Raw genomic sequence first — 15305 nt, forward strand, 5'->3', positions numbered from 1 at the left:
GCAAAGATACTTTACCTTGGAATGCTCTAAATGATTAATATTGTTCTGGAGGCCAGAACGTTGAATAACCAAAAGCCCTATTCAATAAACATATGCTGTCCTGGAAAATCTTGCCTTATATTGATGCTTTATTTTCTCTACCAGTTCTGAGAGTGAGAAATGATCTTTCCTTTATTTTTATAACCTCTAGCAAGGTGGTTTGCTAGAGATAAACTCATAGAAAATAGTTACTGAATTAATGAATGGCTATATGCATGGATTAATGGAATTTGATGGTAATGGAATTTCTTATTTGATGATTTCTTCATTTGATGATTTATAAAATGCTATTGGTTTCCTAAAATGCAACAGGAAATAACTCATATTTCAAGTAATAGCCAAAAAGGAGCAGGGGAGATTTGGGCATATTTTATTTTAGACTTGGCATTTTTCTTAATAGCCAGTGGAAATGCTGGGAAATATATCTCTCACAGCGTAAAAAACGAGAATTCTGCTGTCCTTTATCCATTAACATACTGGTGGAAAAAGGATGTTTAGCATCTCAAGACTAATATATTGTGATCTTTTGAATCAAGAAATCTGGCATTTCTTCATTTTGAAATAAACACCCCTCTGTGTACAGAAATATGATAAATGCAGATCTTAAAAGTTCCATTAAACATTCTTCTGCAAGCTAAACCCAGGCACACAGTCATGTCTAAATGTACTTAGTATTTATTTTTTACTCTTTAAAGTGAAGCTATTTACATTTGACCTTAGAAGGCAAACTGCATTTGTAGGACATCAGGGATTAAGCTCGGCGGTATTAAAGTTAGAGCACTCACATGTTTGCAAATGTCATTAAAATGAAAAATCACCATAAAATAAATGTTTATTCTTTAATTGGACATAATATCGAACAATCTATACTTAGATCTAAAGTTCAATCAAGGAGAGCTTCCCCGTGGTGGATTACTACTGTATGAGTGTGGAGAGCAGAGGTGGAGACGCTTCTGGAAGTCAAGGAGTGGCCTTCCATGGGGTATTCAGAAAAGTTAATAATTCAGTTATTCCCAAGAAGCCTTCTTGCTGCAGACCCGTAACTAGTGGTCCCACTGCTCCTCTCTTTCGTGTACGCCTTCTTCTTCTTCGGGGAATGCTGATTCATTCTGGCCCTTCAGATGCTTAACTCCTGAAATTATAAAAAATTATGCTCCATTTAAGTGAAATTTATTTCTAACAGATTCATTGCATTGCTGCAAGAGATAAAGAAAATGCGTGGAAAGTATTCTCTGGTGTATACATGTTTTCTCCAAGAATTTCAACAATCTAACCCTATGTAAACCTTTTAATTCACTGGGAAATACAAACAAACCCAGCCAAATTTCCATTAGAGACAGGCTCCCTTTATAATTAAATCTTCTCCATGAAGAATTGCATCACAGCCAATTAAAAACCTGTTAACTCAAAATCTGCTCACAGACTCTGATCGTAATTTTCATATATCATTTAAGTCAAATATTTCTTTTGGCACCCCTGAAATCTATTACAATGGGAACGATTGAAGAAACCCCTAGGAACAAAGGGATGTGTGTGCCATTTCTGTACTTTGTAAACAACAAAAGAATCACGATATTGTTAGTCTCCTTTAGGAATCAGAACATACTCATTTGATTACAAAACTCTGTATACAAAATTCTTCAGTAACTTCCCCCACAGCCCGCAGAGACGCCAAACACTGCCACACCTTTGCCGATACACTGGCTTCTATGATCCGGCCTCTCTGACCTATCCGGACTCCTTCCTTCCCAGCCCTTCCTGCCCCCCCTTTCACAGTGAGTTAGGAGTTAGGAGTTAGCAATCTAGCTCTTCCATATTCCCTGATCACTGCAGGCTCCCTCAAGCTTTCCAGCTTTTCTCCTTCTATTCTCACTGCCAACTAGCTTCTTCCCACTCACTCACCTGATAACCTCCCACTCACGCCTGCGCCTCGGCCTGTCCCTTCTGTGAGGGCTCCTCTTATTTCACAAGCGGACTCGGCTAGATCCTTCTTATGTTTCACTCCTGCTCTTGGATCATTTTCTCTTATATCAATTACCTTATAGTAGTGATTTGTTTACATATCTTTCTCATTAGAGCAAACTTCTTGATGTCAGAATTATGTAGTTTCAGTCTGGGGTCCCAGGCACAATGCCTGGCAAATAGCTAGTCCTTGTTAACATGGATGGAATAAATGACTGCTATAGTTAATTAATAAATAACTTGGTGGATGTATTGGCATATTTTTCTTTCATAATTTCAAAATTAATCCAAAGTTTAAGTATAAATCAGAAGGCAATTACCACAACCATAGTCACTCTACAAAATTACCTTTCATTCCACTTGGATCTGTCCTATTAACACATATCAGCTGACACTTGATGCACTGATACTTAACACAAAAAATTTTATACATATTGTATATTTTAGAAAATTGGTTCATGAGATTTTTCTAAGTTATTACTGAAAAATATTCCAGTTAGAATTGTTAAATGAAAGGAAGTGCCTGCACTTGTTTCCGATGAATCAAAGAAACTAAAAAAAAAAAAGTGTAGATTTGCATGTACTGGAGTCAGAGAACCCCAGAGTGCTGTTTGTCAAAGAATGACATCGTTGGGCTTGGTGGATTTTCCTGCAAAAATATTTGATCCGTTGTAATAATATTTAAATACTTTAATTTCACCTGCAATCGCAGATCACTCATAATTCCTGCTCACCCAAAACTGAAGAGAGACATTTATTATTAACAAATGGAACTTGTTTCATATTATTACAAATTACAGGGTGAGAGGAAGAGGTCTAAATGTTAAGAAGGGAAGGGAATTCATTCCTTAGATCAGAATCTAATCAGTTACTCTGCTAGAGTCTTATATACCTGAATCACTAAACCTCGTAACTCCATGACAGAAAGACATGGATGGTAAAATTTAGACTTGAAGAAAATATGTGATTTTTCAAGGTTGTAAGGATAGTGTAGTTTTTTTTAATGTTTATTTGAAGAATGAGTGGGGGAGGGGCAGAGAGCAGGGCCAGTAGAGAGAGAATCCCAAGCAGGCTGGTCCCTGGTGTTAGTGCAGAGCCTGATGCAGGGCTTGAAGTAATGAACCATGAGGGCATGACCTGAGCCAAAATCCAAAGTCAGATGCCCAACTAACTGAGCCACCCAGGTGCTCTAAGGATAGTGTAGTTTGAAGAGAAGTTATGATACATTATATTCCTGTAATATATACTGATTTACTGAATAGATGAGTTAGTGAATGAGGCATAAAGTTTCATTGTCAGGAGACCCTAACTCATTTTTACCTTTAGCTTTTTGGTTGCTGACCTAGATTTTCCTATCATCATCTCTAGGATTTATTGTAGACTTACAGTACCTATTAACCTGGCTCAGAAAATCTTGGGGATTTCCTCTGAAATATTAAAGAACAGTAATCTTTCAGCTATCTGTCTGTCTCCTGACCTGAAATTGTCTGTACCTCTCTGAGTCTGAAAAGATTCTATTACCTCCAGAGCTCATCCTTTTCATCCACAAGGTAACTACAGAGCAATAAAGTTGTGTTCAAGACAATTTTCTTTAAATTAGGGTTAATAACTTAATGGCAAAATTGATTTGTTTATATGAAGGGCTCAAACATTAAAAAAATATGGTATCAAAAAGTCCAATTACTAAACCATTAGTTAATCACTTCCCTTACTTGAGCATAGGCCTACTTGCTTATCCTGATCCATATGTGATTTGTTTTATAATAATGGTCACAAAGTTATAATGGGAACCTTTTTTTAAAAGCAAAATAACTCATTTGGCCAAACTTTGGAAGGTGGAAGCCTTTTTCAGGTGTGACATTAACTATAGAAATAGTTAAGGTGAAGGTTTGGTGAGGCAGGAGTTGATGACATAGGAACATCTCCCCAGAACCTTACATTCTTCGGATCTCAAAGCAATTTACATCCATTATCCGTTGGAGAGCAGATGGCTGGTTAACTTGTGGCTGACACTTTCCTGTCGGCAACGCGTGTTTGGTTACACCTGCAGTAACACTAAGATCAAAGTATAAGGTGCATGAGGACTGTCTAATAATCTCTTTCTCCCCACTCCCTCCTCCTGTTCCTGTTTGTGCTGATAGTTTCTTGAAGCCTTCATTTAGTATTAAGGTCACTGTGGAGGTGGAAAAAGATAACTTGGGTTGAGGACTTGATAAAAATCCTCAGAGCCTCTTCCTCTGCCAGATGCTAACAAGCATGTATTAAACACCTCGGCTGCACCAGCACACTCAGTGTGCCGTGCAGCAGCGAGCCCCCCGGAGCAAGCGCCGACTCGGCCAGCCCCGGCACACGCAGAAGGCAAGGGGATCCCCCAAACACAACCAAGGCTCGTTTCTCCATTGCAAATGAAAACAGAAAAGGGAACCAAATGTAAGGCCAAAATATGCAGTATGAACCCGTGAAGGAAGGAACAAAACAGAGGGAGAGGAAAGGGAAACTAGACTGAGTACAAGAAGGAAAGGAAAGGAAATAAATGTTGCCTCAGACAGGACATATTCCTCCTGGTTTTCTTCAGTCTATAGATCAGGTGGGTAAATGTGAGTTGGATGAAATTATAAAGTGACTGAGTGAAGGATTATGAATAATGAATCCAGAAAGGGAAGCTTATATTTGGCAAGCTGCAGGTCAATATGTTTTTCAATTAACTTGGAGCGACAGAAGGCAGGCTTATTTACATCTGTAAATGACATAACACTTAGAGGAAAAGATGGCATAAGGACAAACTAATACTCCAAAAACTTTCGAGAGCCAGGAAGAGGCTGATGGGAGGAAGATTCTGGTCCACAGGTAGTTTCATTTTTACAAAGATTACATTGCTTCTGGGGGTTGCTTCTGGGGCACCTGGGTGGTTCAGTCAGTTAAGCCTCTGACTTTGGTTCATGTCACGATCTCATAGCCCGCTTTGGGCTCTATTCTGACCCCATAGAGCCTGCTTGGGGTTCTTGCTCTCCCTCCCCTTCTCTCTCTGCCCCCTCCTCCACTTGCCTATTCTCTCTCTCTCAAAATAAAATAAATAAACTAAAAAAAAGAGGGGCACCTGGGTGGTTCAGTTGAGTGTCCAAATCTTGGTTTCAGCTCAGGTCATGATCTCATGGCTTCATGGGTTTGAGACCCACACTGGGCTCGGCACTGGCATTGCAGGGCCTGCCTGGGATCCATTCTCTCCCTTTCTCTCTCTCTGTCCCTCCCCAACTTGTGCTGTCTCTGTCTCTCTCAAAATAAATAAATAAACTTAAAAAAACATATTGAAGAAAAATATTTTAAAAAAACAAAGATTATGTTGCTTCTAAAAAATACAGAATGAGGGCAGCCTCAACTGATGACAGTTCGGGGTTTAAGGTGACTACAACTCCAAGATGACCCATTGAATCACCTGTTTAGGGACCAAGCTCTTGGTGGTGTCAGCGCAGCATTCCTAACAGCAGTCAGCGGTTTAAGGAACTATTTCCCAGCTGTGGGTTGTCAGACCTTTTCCTGGAATATGCTGCCTAATTGTGAGCTCTCTGTTTCAAGAGTTCCATTAACTGAGATTAAAAGTAGTCTTCTGAAATCACTTTTCTAGAACAATTGTATCTGAAACTAGAGTGCCTGGCAGAGAGAATATTAAGAGAGGACAAAAGAGGCTGCCACTGAATTCCTGAAAGATTGGAAAAAGAACTCAAATGTATCCATATAGTTCCTGAGAGCAGAAATAATAGGATCAGTAGCTGACATTTATGGGGTGAGGGCAGAAAAAAATCCTAAACTCTTTATGTCTGCCCAGCAGTAAACATGTGAGTGAGCTCTCATCCCTGTGTGGGTTCAAGTCTAACCTAAATGTCTGTCTCTGAGACAGTCATAGAAGGAGGCCGGAGTGTGGAGCAGGAGAGACAGACATCCTTGCTTTCCCTGAGATGCTAGTAATCCATAAAAGAGATCTCTTCTACTGAAAAATTTGCTCTGCTGTGAATACTTCAAGTTACAAAAAAAGTAATTATGACTTCTAATGATATAAATGGCCCAATTCCATGTTTTAAAACTAATTCACATTGGGAGTGGCAAATGGATTCTTTTTTTTTTCCCAACCACATACTTTAGATCTTAAAAATCATTCTAAAGTCCTCTAGGGAATATGTGAGCAGATTTTACAGAGCCTCTGACCCTCTCAGAATTCTATTTATAGTTGTATTTGTGCTTTTGGGGGGGGAAAGGCCCATGGTTTTCAGTAGAATCTCAGAGGAGTCTCTAACCCACAAATAATTGTGAGCATGAATCCTGGTTTAATCTCTTTAGTTTAAGATGAAGGAGCAATTTCAGACAGCAATGTGACTTGCTTAAATTCACACAGAAGCAATTGGCTAAGCTGAGACACAACCTTGTCCCCTAATTCCTATTGGGGGCTTTTCATCTGGGTCACCGAGACTCAATCTTGCCCTGTCATTGACCTTTTCCCAAGTTAAAACCTAAGGGAAAATATGGGAACAAGATCACAAGGCCCTTTTCATTATCACATTCATTGAAAGGACCTTACTCAGCTGAGAGAGTTAGATGTAACTTTTCAGTCTGTTGTTGTTGTGATTGTTTTTAATGGAATTTGGAATCAAAAAGATGTAGAATTTAATCTCACTCAGGAACATTCCCAGAATAAAACCAAGTTACAAATAATGTTCAGATTATTACAAAAAAGGCACCCTTTCTCTCTCCTGTGCTCAAATCTGAGACAGGACTCTGGGAGACACAGAAAACAGATATTGGTCTAGTCTGAGAGATGAGACATAATAATCATCAAGCAAAATGAGTTAAATATAATAAAGTAATAAAGCCCCTACTGTGTGTTGAGCATGGGAGAGATACAACTACAGATCAGATGGGGATGTAGGTCAAATGGTGATGATGTATACATAAATGAAGTTAATCCAATGAATATGTGTTATGGACCAGTTCTACAAATAAAACATTTGGAGAGTTCCGCTATGAGAAAAAAGGGTTCCAACTTGGAAGATATAAATCTGGAGAGCTATTTATTGAGGAGTATACTGGATAGAGTGAGGGAAACAATAAGTCTGAGTTCTATATAAGAAAACTATTTACAAAATACAATTAACAGCCATTCATTTTCTGAAGACCTACATCAGAAAATCTCAAAAGACTGATTTTAGCGGCCTTAGAAAAATGATTTTCTATTGGTTCCTTGTGTATTGACTCTTCAAATTTTATCAAAATAATCATGCTGGATATCCTCAAGGAATGTAAGGTAACCTATAATGTGGTACAACAGGGCCCATCATATCTCAGGATGAAAATGCACTTTCCGTTTCCCAAAATGCTTTCACATGTATTTTGGTAATCTTCTTGTCATTCACTTATACTGCATTGCTATACAGTAATACACTTAGGGTCACAAAGATCAAGAGACATATTGATTTCATTCCACAGCTAAACGCATATCGTCTCCTGAACTTACCTTAAATCTCTTTCTACTTTATTTGAAGTAAATTACACACATGCAGCACAGTTAATCTCTGTTCTGAAATGGTGACTAGTCAGTTAATATAAACTGCAGATCAACACATGATCATTTCATTTGACACCCCATTATATAGGGAAGCATTTTTCTGGAGAGGAATAAATGTATGATATGCTTCTCTCTCCATCATACGTGGGAAAGGGGGCAGCATGTTTATGTGATATTCATAACTATTTGTAAGTATTATATATCTTATGTGTAATTTTACTATGATATATTTTACCAAATCTGTTCCCCAAGAGTAAACCCTAGGTAAACAATTTAGTAGTAAATACAGTGAAGAAGGTAGGGAAGGAGTATACTTACAGACTGTTAAGAGTGTGAATTCAAATAATACCTTTGGAGAGCAGTTTAGTCTTACTTAAAATATAAAGTGTAGTCAGTATGAGGTGGGGACCTGAATGTCTCATTCTCAGCCTAGAATGAGAATCCTTCTGATAGACTGAGTGCCTCTTTTGCCCTCTACAGTCAAGTGCCCTTCTAATACCCCTTTGCTTCTAAGCTAATGCATTTCCTATGAACTCAGAAATAGAGTTAAATTTTTAAGCCTACATATAATGGAGCTAAATGTGTTGAGCAATTTCACTTTAGAAAGAGACAGAATGGCTCCCTAGCTTGCAAGACTTGACTGCCATAGATTGAACACAATAGCATGTCTAAAATAAAGAATGTATCAATCAGCAGGAGTCAGTGGTTAGCCCTGCAAGCACTAAAAATAAAATAACGAAAGGGGAGTTGCATATACAGCCAGAGAAGCTAATGCTGTGTTTTTTAAAAATGCCCACAGGAGGATGTCCCGTACTGGCATTTTAGAAGGCTCTGTCTTCCAAGCAGGGTACTTTTCTGTTGAAGAAACGATCACTATAGGCTACCATAGCCTGATGTCAATATATGCCCAATCACATAACCAAATTATCCAGCTCTGATTCCCATCTCACTGAGGAGCCTTGTGACAACAACAGAGCTTCCTCACAAGGAGAAAAGACCCTGAATGGACTGAAAGAAGGTAGAAGTAAGTCGTGGAGCTAAGTAGGATAAGACTGACGCAGGCAAATGGAACAAGAACTGTGAAGGCTTTGTCTCAAGCATGCCTGCCATGGTCAAAGGACAGTGATGAGCATGGAGTGTCAGGAATGAGGTAGCAGTAGAAGGTAAGCTTCAGACAGACAAATGCAGGTAGGGAGGAGGAGGAGCCTGACAAGGCAGGAAAACCTTATAGGGGATGTTATCAGCATTTTGGCTGTTATTCTGGGAAGCCACTGACAGATATTTTTGTTGTGTTTGTTTGTTTGTTTGTTTGAGTAGAAAAGTAACATGATCTGCTCTGCATTTTCAAGATTCACTCTATAATCCAGGATATAAAGAGCTTAGACCTAGATGTCACCACCTATTATAACAAGTAAAAAGCTGAACAAACTTAAAAAAAAAAAAAAGCAACAACTTTTCTTAAATGTACCATTAGAGAAGTAAGGTCACAAAGCAAACCATTGCCAAAATAGGGAAGCACAGAAAGGTAGATACAGAGAAACACAACTTACAGGAGAAGCCCATCAGGAAGCACGGCCATGGGAGGAATAGCTGAGCTGTAATGGATGAATGGCTGAAGGCTCACTGTGGTCGAGATGGACAGATTGAGACCTCCAGGGGCAGGAGCACAGCCGTTTTTGTGCATTTTACCTCTTGGAGCTCTACTAGATTCTTACAATGAAAAGCAGAGAAAAATCTCATGCTTTTAAAAAATACATTTTTTTGTTTATTTATTTTTGAGGGATACAGAAACAGCATGAATGGGAGAGAGAGCAACAGAGAGGGAAAGAGATGAGGGTGAGGGGGGAAGAGAGAGAATCTCAAGCAGGTTCCACTCCCATCAGCACAGAGCCCGATGCAAGACTCGAACTCCATAAAACCATGAGATCATGACCTGAGCTGAAACCAAGAGTTGGACAGTTAACCAAATGAGCCATCCAGGTGCCCAATCCTCATGCTTTTGACAAAGAAGACAAATAGTGACCATTTACAAAAACAGAGCATTCTGTTCTTCTTAACAAGGTCTACTCTTAAGAGGTTTTTTTTTTTTTTACCAGAGCCTAACCTTCTGGGGTTATATCAAAGACTACCTACTTGGGTTTCGGGGCGGCAGAGAGAAATATCTAATTCCATTCCCTTTAGCCATCCTGTCCTACCTAAGAGGAGAGGAAGGGGACCAAGGTTTACAGTCCAGAGGCACAGGCTTGCTAAAAAGTTGAGATCTATTCATAGACTATAGAACATTTCCTCCCTACCCCTCACGACCAAATTACTGAAGGTCTGTTTACCACAGTTCCTTTTACCCAGTACTCCATGTTCACCTTACAAGGTATTCTATAGGCAAAAAACACAGTTTGAAGAGACTGAATAACATCAGAACTAGAGTCAGATATTACAGAATTGTTGGAATTATCACAACAGGAACTGTATTTTAAACTATAATTAATATGCTAAGGACTTTAGTGGAAAAAGTAGATAACCTGAAAGAAAATAGACAATTTAAGCAGAAAAATGGAAATTCAGAGGAAAAATAAAAAAGAAACACGAGAGATCAAAAACATTGTAAGAGAAACAAAGACTGTCTTTGACAGGCTCATTAGCAGACTGGACATGGATGGGGAAAGAATCTTAGGTTGAAGATATGACAATAGAAAATTCCAAAACTGAAAAGCAAAGAGAAAAAAAAAACAAAGCAGAATACACAAGAACTGTGAGACAATTACAAAAGGTGTAACATACTTGTAATGGGAATACCAGAATGAGAAAAAAGGGAGAAAGATATAGAGGCAATATTTGAATACATGACTTGAGAGTTTTCTCTAATTAATGTCAGACACCAAATCATACACCCAGGAAGCTCAAAGAATTCCAATGCAGCATAAAAGCCCAAAATACTATACCTACATATATAATAGTCAAACTCCAGAAAATCAAAGATAGAGAAAAAAAATCCAGAAAAACTAACCAAAAAAAACCCGAAAACAAAAAAGTAAAAGAAAAGAAGGAAAAGAAGAAGGAGGAGGAGGAGGTGGAGGCTGAGGAGGGGGAAGGAAGAAGGAAGAAGAAAGAAAAACACCCTGAAAGAAGCCAGAGGAATAAAACATGTTAGTTATAGTGGAACAGAGATAATAATCACATCCAACTGCTCCTCAGAAACTATGCAAGAAAGAAGAGAGGGAAGAGTAATATGTAAAATGTTGACAGAAAAATAACCCCAGCCATCTACAATTCTGTACTCTGTGAAGTTATTCTTCAAAAATGAAGGAGAAATAATGACTTTCACAGACAAACAAAAATTGAGTGAAATTTGTTGCCAGTAGACCTGACTTGCAAGAAATGTTGAAAGAAATTCTTTAGATAGAAGGGAAGTAATATAGATCAGCAACATAATCTACATAAAGAAAGGAAGAGCATCAATAAAGGAATAAATGAGGTAAAATAAAAACCTTAACTTCTCTTATTCTTAATTGATTTAACAGTAGATGTTCAAAAATTGTAATAGCAACAATGTATTCAATTATGTGTATGCTTATGTGTATATGTTATATGTGTGTTTATGCTGCTTATATATAAGTGAAATGAATGACAATGGTGACTTAAGGTATAAGAGGGAGGAATAAAATTATTGTATTATTTTTATAAGGTACTCATACTATATGTGAAGTAGTATAGTGTTATTTAAAAGTAGTCTTGGATTAGTTGTAAATATATGTTGCAAATTCTAGGGCAACCACTAAATTTTTTTTAAAAGTATAAGTGAGGCATCTGGGCGGCTCAGCTGGTTAAGCACCAGACTTTTGGTTCCAGCTCAGGTCATGATCTTGCTGTTTGTGAGTTCCGGCCCCACATCGAGTTCTGTGCTCCCAGGGTGGGACTTGCTTGGGGTTCTCTCTCTCTGCTCCTCTCTCACTCTCATTCATGCTCTCTCTCTCAAAATAAGTAAACTTTAAAAGAAAATAAAGATAAAAATTATAACCAATAGGCTAAGAGAGGAGAGAAAATGTAATGATACAAAACACTCCATTAAAACTACAAAAGGCTGGGGCAGCGGGTGGCTCAGCTGGTTAAGCCTCCCGCCTTTGGCTCAGGTCATGATCTTGCAATTCCTGAGTTTGAGTCTGGCATTGGGCTCTGTGCTGACAGCTGAGAGCCTGGAGTCTGCTTCAGATTCTGTTACCCTTTCTCTCTACCCTTCCCGACTTGTGCTCTGTCTCTCTCTGTCTCTCAAAAATAAATAAAAACATTAAAAAAAATTTTTTAAACTACCAAAGGCAAAGAGAGTGGAAGACAAAAATAGAGACAAAGAACAAGGGCAACAAACAGAAAGCATGATGTTTATTAATATAAGACCCAACTATGGATTGTCTATAAGAAATTTACTTTAAATAGGTGGGGTCCCTGGGTGGCTCACTGGGTTAAGCAACCCAGTCAGTTACGCATTGGACTTCAGCTCAGGTCATGATCTCACAGTTCGTGAGTTCAAGCCCCACATCGAGCTCACTAGTGTCAGCACAGAGCAGCACAGAGTCCACTTCAGATCCTCTGTCCCCCTCTCTCTCTGCCTCTTCCCCTCTCGTGCATGCTCTCTCTCAAAAATAAATATTTAAAAATAAATATAAAGACATATACAGATTAAAAATATAAATGGGTGGAGAAATTATATTTTGCTAACATTAATCAAAGAAAACAGGAGTAGCTATATTACTTTTTCACCAGCTAGACCCCAAGACCTGACCTTTACTGCCCACCTGCTTGTACTCACCCCCCTTTGTCTAACATTTTTCCTTAAGCTTTTCTCCCAGCTTGTCTTTAAACTCAAGCAAATGGAAAATGAAATCACCACCCCTCGAGCAATACCAACCATCCTGACAAGACCTCCAGCTGGCCCCCACCACTCAGATCAGTTTGAGCATAACTCCAACTCAGGCCTGCACAGATGGACCATGGAGTGAGCTCTAGAATACCTGACAATTATATTTACCTCATTATAATACTAAAATCTCCACCCAAGGAGCAGTATAAAGCCTCATTTACATAACATACAATGTATGTATAGGCATGTTTCCTTAAGGCACATTCGAAACCTTATGCCTGCCTCTATTTATGGTGCAAGGTTCCTCCTTTTAAACATTTATCCTAACTCTAAATAAAAGGAACCCATCCACACTTGTTCAGGGAGTCATGGCTTTAGAAGTTATTCCCTGTGATCTCCTTATTTGCTGCAAAAATAAAGTTTACTTTGTGCAACAGTTCCACTTGGTGTATCTATAATTCACCAAGGAGCGAACTCACTTTGGCTTGGTTTTGCTTTCAGACTAAACAGACTTCAATGCAAGGAAAATTATCAGAGATAAAGTAGGGCATTATACGTGATGGTACTACAACTTTTATAAAGTCCAACTCTCTATAGTCCTAATGCCTAAACCTAGATAAGTAAATGCAACTGACACAAAGCTTACAACCATGAATATGGCTTTCAAATAAAATATTAAAAAAATTTTTTTCATGTCTATTTATTTTTGAGAGACAGAGAATGAGCAGGAAAAGAGCAGAGAGAGAGGGAGACACAGAATCAGAAGCAGGCTCCAGGCTCTGAGCTATAAGCACAGGGCTCGAACTCACAAACCATAAGATCATGACCTGAGCCAAAATCTGACGCTTAACCAACTGAGCAACCCAGGCACCCCTTTCACATAAGACTTTGAACCACAGTTCTTAAGTAAGTCACAACATTTCCTGAAAAATATACTTCATTTTCCTGTTTCAATCATTCTTAAATTTTTTCACTCCTGGAACAATGTCTTAACATCACAGATGCTTAGTTCATTTTAAGTGAAGAAATGACTGACTTCAATCTCATTTTCATTAAAAACATTTCCTATTCAAAGACTAAATAATTTTCAACCTAGCCAATTTTTTTTCAGATGAATGAACTTCTGCTCCACCAATTTATGTCACATCTTCTATGATAGATAGAAAAAATAGAGTGTTCTTGGTCTGGAGCTATTTTGTTCTTCTCAGTCTCCTATGCTTTTTTACGTTATCAATCTAGACTCACTTAGCAATTATGATTCTAAAATTCCACCTAGTTCAAGAAAATGTGTAGTAAATCTTAAAGATGGAAACAAGAAGTGGTACTTTCCCCAGTACATAATGTTGCTCTGATCACCAACACAGGTAATTAATCCCATTGGGCATATGGCTTTTACAACAAATGGATTTAAGTATTTTGGTCTCCTCAGTGTTTCTCTTGTTACTTAACATTTTCTTTTATTGGAGAGTGCTAATCTTGATGAGTTCATAGTTCACATCCAGTCTCAAACTCTGCTCAGTTCTCTCCATGTCCTGAGGCTGTTTTCTTCCACTTTGTCTGTGGAGGGCCTCAGCTCAGTTTGCTTCTCATTACACAGCTTGCTGGCTGCCAGGAAGCTTCTGAATGACGAGATTGTTCTGCTGTTTCATCCTCTGCCCGACCCAAGGACATGCAGTTCACACTCAGAGCCTCGCAACTGTTTTGCTCTGACCCTGCGTTTCTGTTCATTTACCATTGTTCTGTTAAGCATTCTGGTTCACAGCCAGTGTAACTCTCTGACCATCCCTTTAAATAATAGCAATTCATTGTATTGCCATGGGGCTCGCTGACCTACTTTCTTCTTAGATTTGCTGCCCTATAGTTGGTCTGTTTTACTTGTCTGCCAGGTGTAAAATCACAATATCTCTTCTTTTACATAGATCTTTGGCAAACTGTCCTTGTTTGAGCTAATACCATTTTTAAAAAATTTCTTAGGTCTTCTTAAATATTGATTTTATTAAGAATACTTGATGTAAGGAGCAACTGTATGCTCAAATTATACAAGCAGCAGCAATTTTATACAGTTTACATGAAGAAGAAAAATAATTAATGCATTTTTTTTGCTTAAAATGATATATTTTTTTGTTATTTCTACCCTATGATATTCAAATACAATAACTAGGGGGAAAAATGTTTACTTACCTAATTTCCTTAGTTTCTTAAGACTTACATGAAAACATTTTTTTTCATTATCAAAATTGGAACGCCCAACTCCCTCAGACATTATAAATCAATTGCTCTAAAATCCTGGCTTTTGAATTTGCAAAGTACTCTCTTAAAAAAGTAAACAATCTTACTTTCAGTTTATGAACACTTCATTCAATTTATAAAATTGTATAAATATCTTCTAAGATTATTAATAAAAATTAATGTAAGGTGTTCAAAACCCCATGTTGAATCTCATTTAAACCCACAGTTGAAGAAAAACTCTCTTGAAGTGTGTTTATGGCCTAGCACACCCCCAAATGATATTTCAGTTCATTCCCCATTATTTACTGTCCATCCATCTGTTTAACTTTCCTTAGTTACTTATTTTTATTTCTCCTTCAAATAATAGAAACTACTCTGAGGAAAAAAATATATAACTGATAAGGTAATCATCAGATTTTTAGAAATAAAATGAAATTATTGAGAATAAACAGCACTTTTGTTTTTGGTTTGATATACTAATTAGAAATAATATCCAGTTTACTAACACAAGGGAGTTAGCACCTCACACAAAAAATGTGAGACAGGTCATTCGCCTAGAGCCTCTTTTTTTTTTTTTTAATAGTTTATTGTCAAATTGGTTTCCATATAACACCCAGTGCTTCTCCCCACAAGTGCCCCCCACCATGACCATCACCCCCTCCCTCCCTC

General features: G+C 38.0%; 1 protein-coding gene across 1 annotated transcript in view; it reads right to left on the reverse strand.

Moving 5' to 3' along the window:
- Window positions 1–568: 568 nt before the first annotated feature.
- The window catches only part of PPP1R1C (protein phosphatase 1 regulatory inhibitor subunit 1C), a 105877-nt gene continuing 91140 nt past the window's right edge, over window positions 569–15305 (reverse strand). Inside the window, exon 5 of the mRNA XM_029934304.1 lies at window positions 569–1171. Within this exon, the coding sequence (XP_029790164.1) occupies window positions 1083–1171 (89 nt within the window). The 3' untranslated portion in view covers window positions 569–1082. The remainder of the gene's footprint in view (window positions 1172–15305) is intronic.

Source organism: Suricata suricatta, chromosome 3, assembly GCF_006229205.1.
Source record: "Suricata suricatta isolate VVHF042 chromosome 3, meerkat_22Aug2017_6uvM2_HiC, whole genome shotgun sequence".
In the NCBI taxonomy this organism is placed as follows: domain Eukaryota; kingdom Metazoa; phylum Chordata; class Mammalia; order Carnivora; family Herpestidae; genus Suricata; species Suricata suricatta.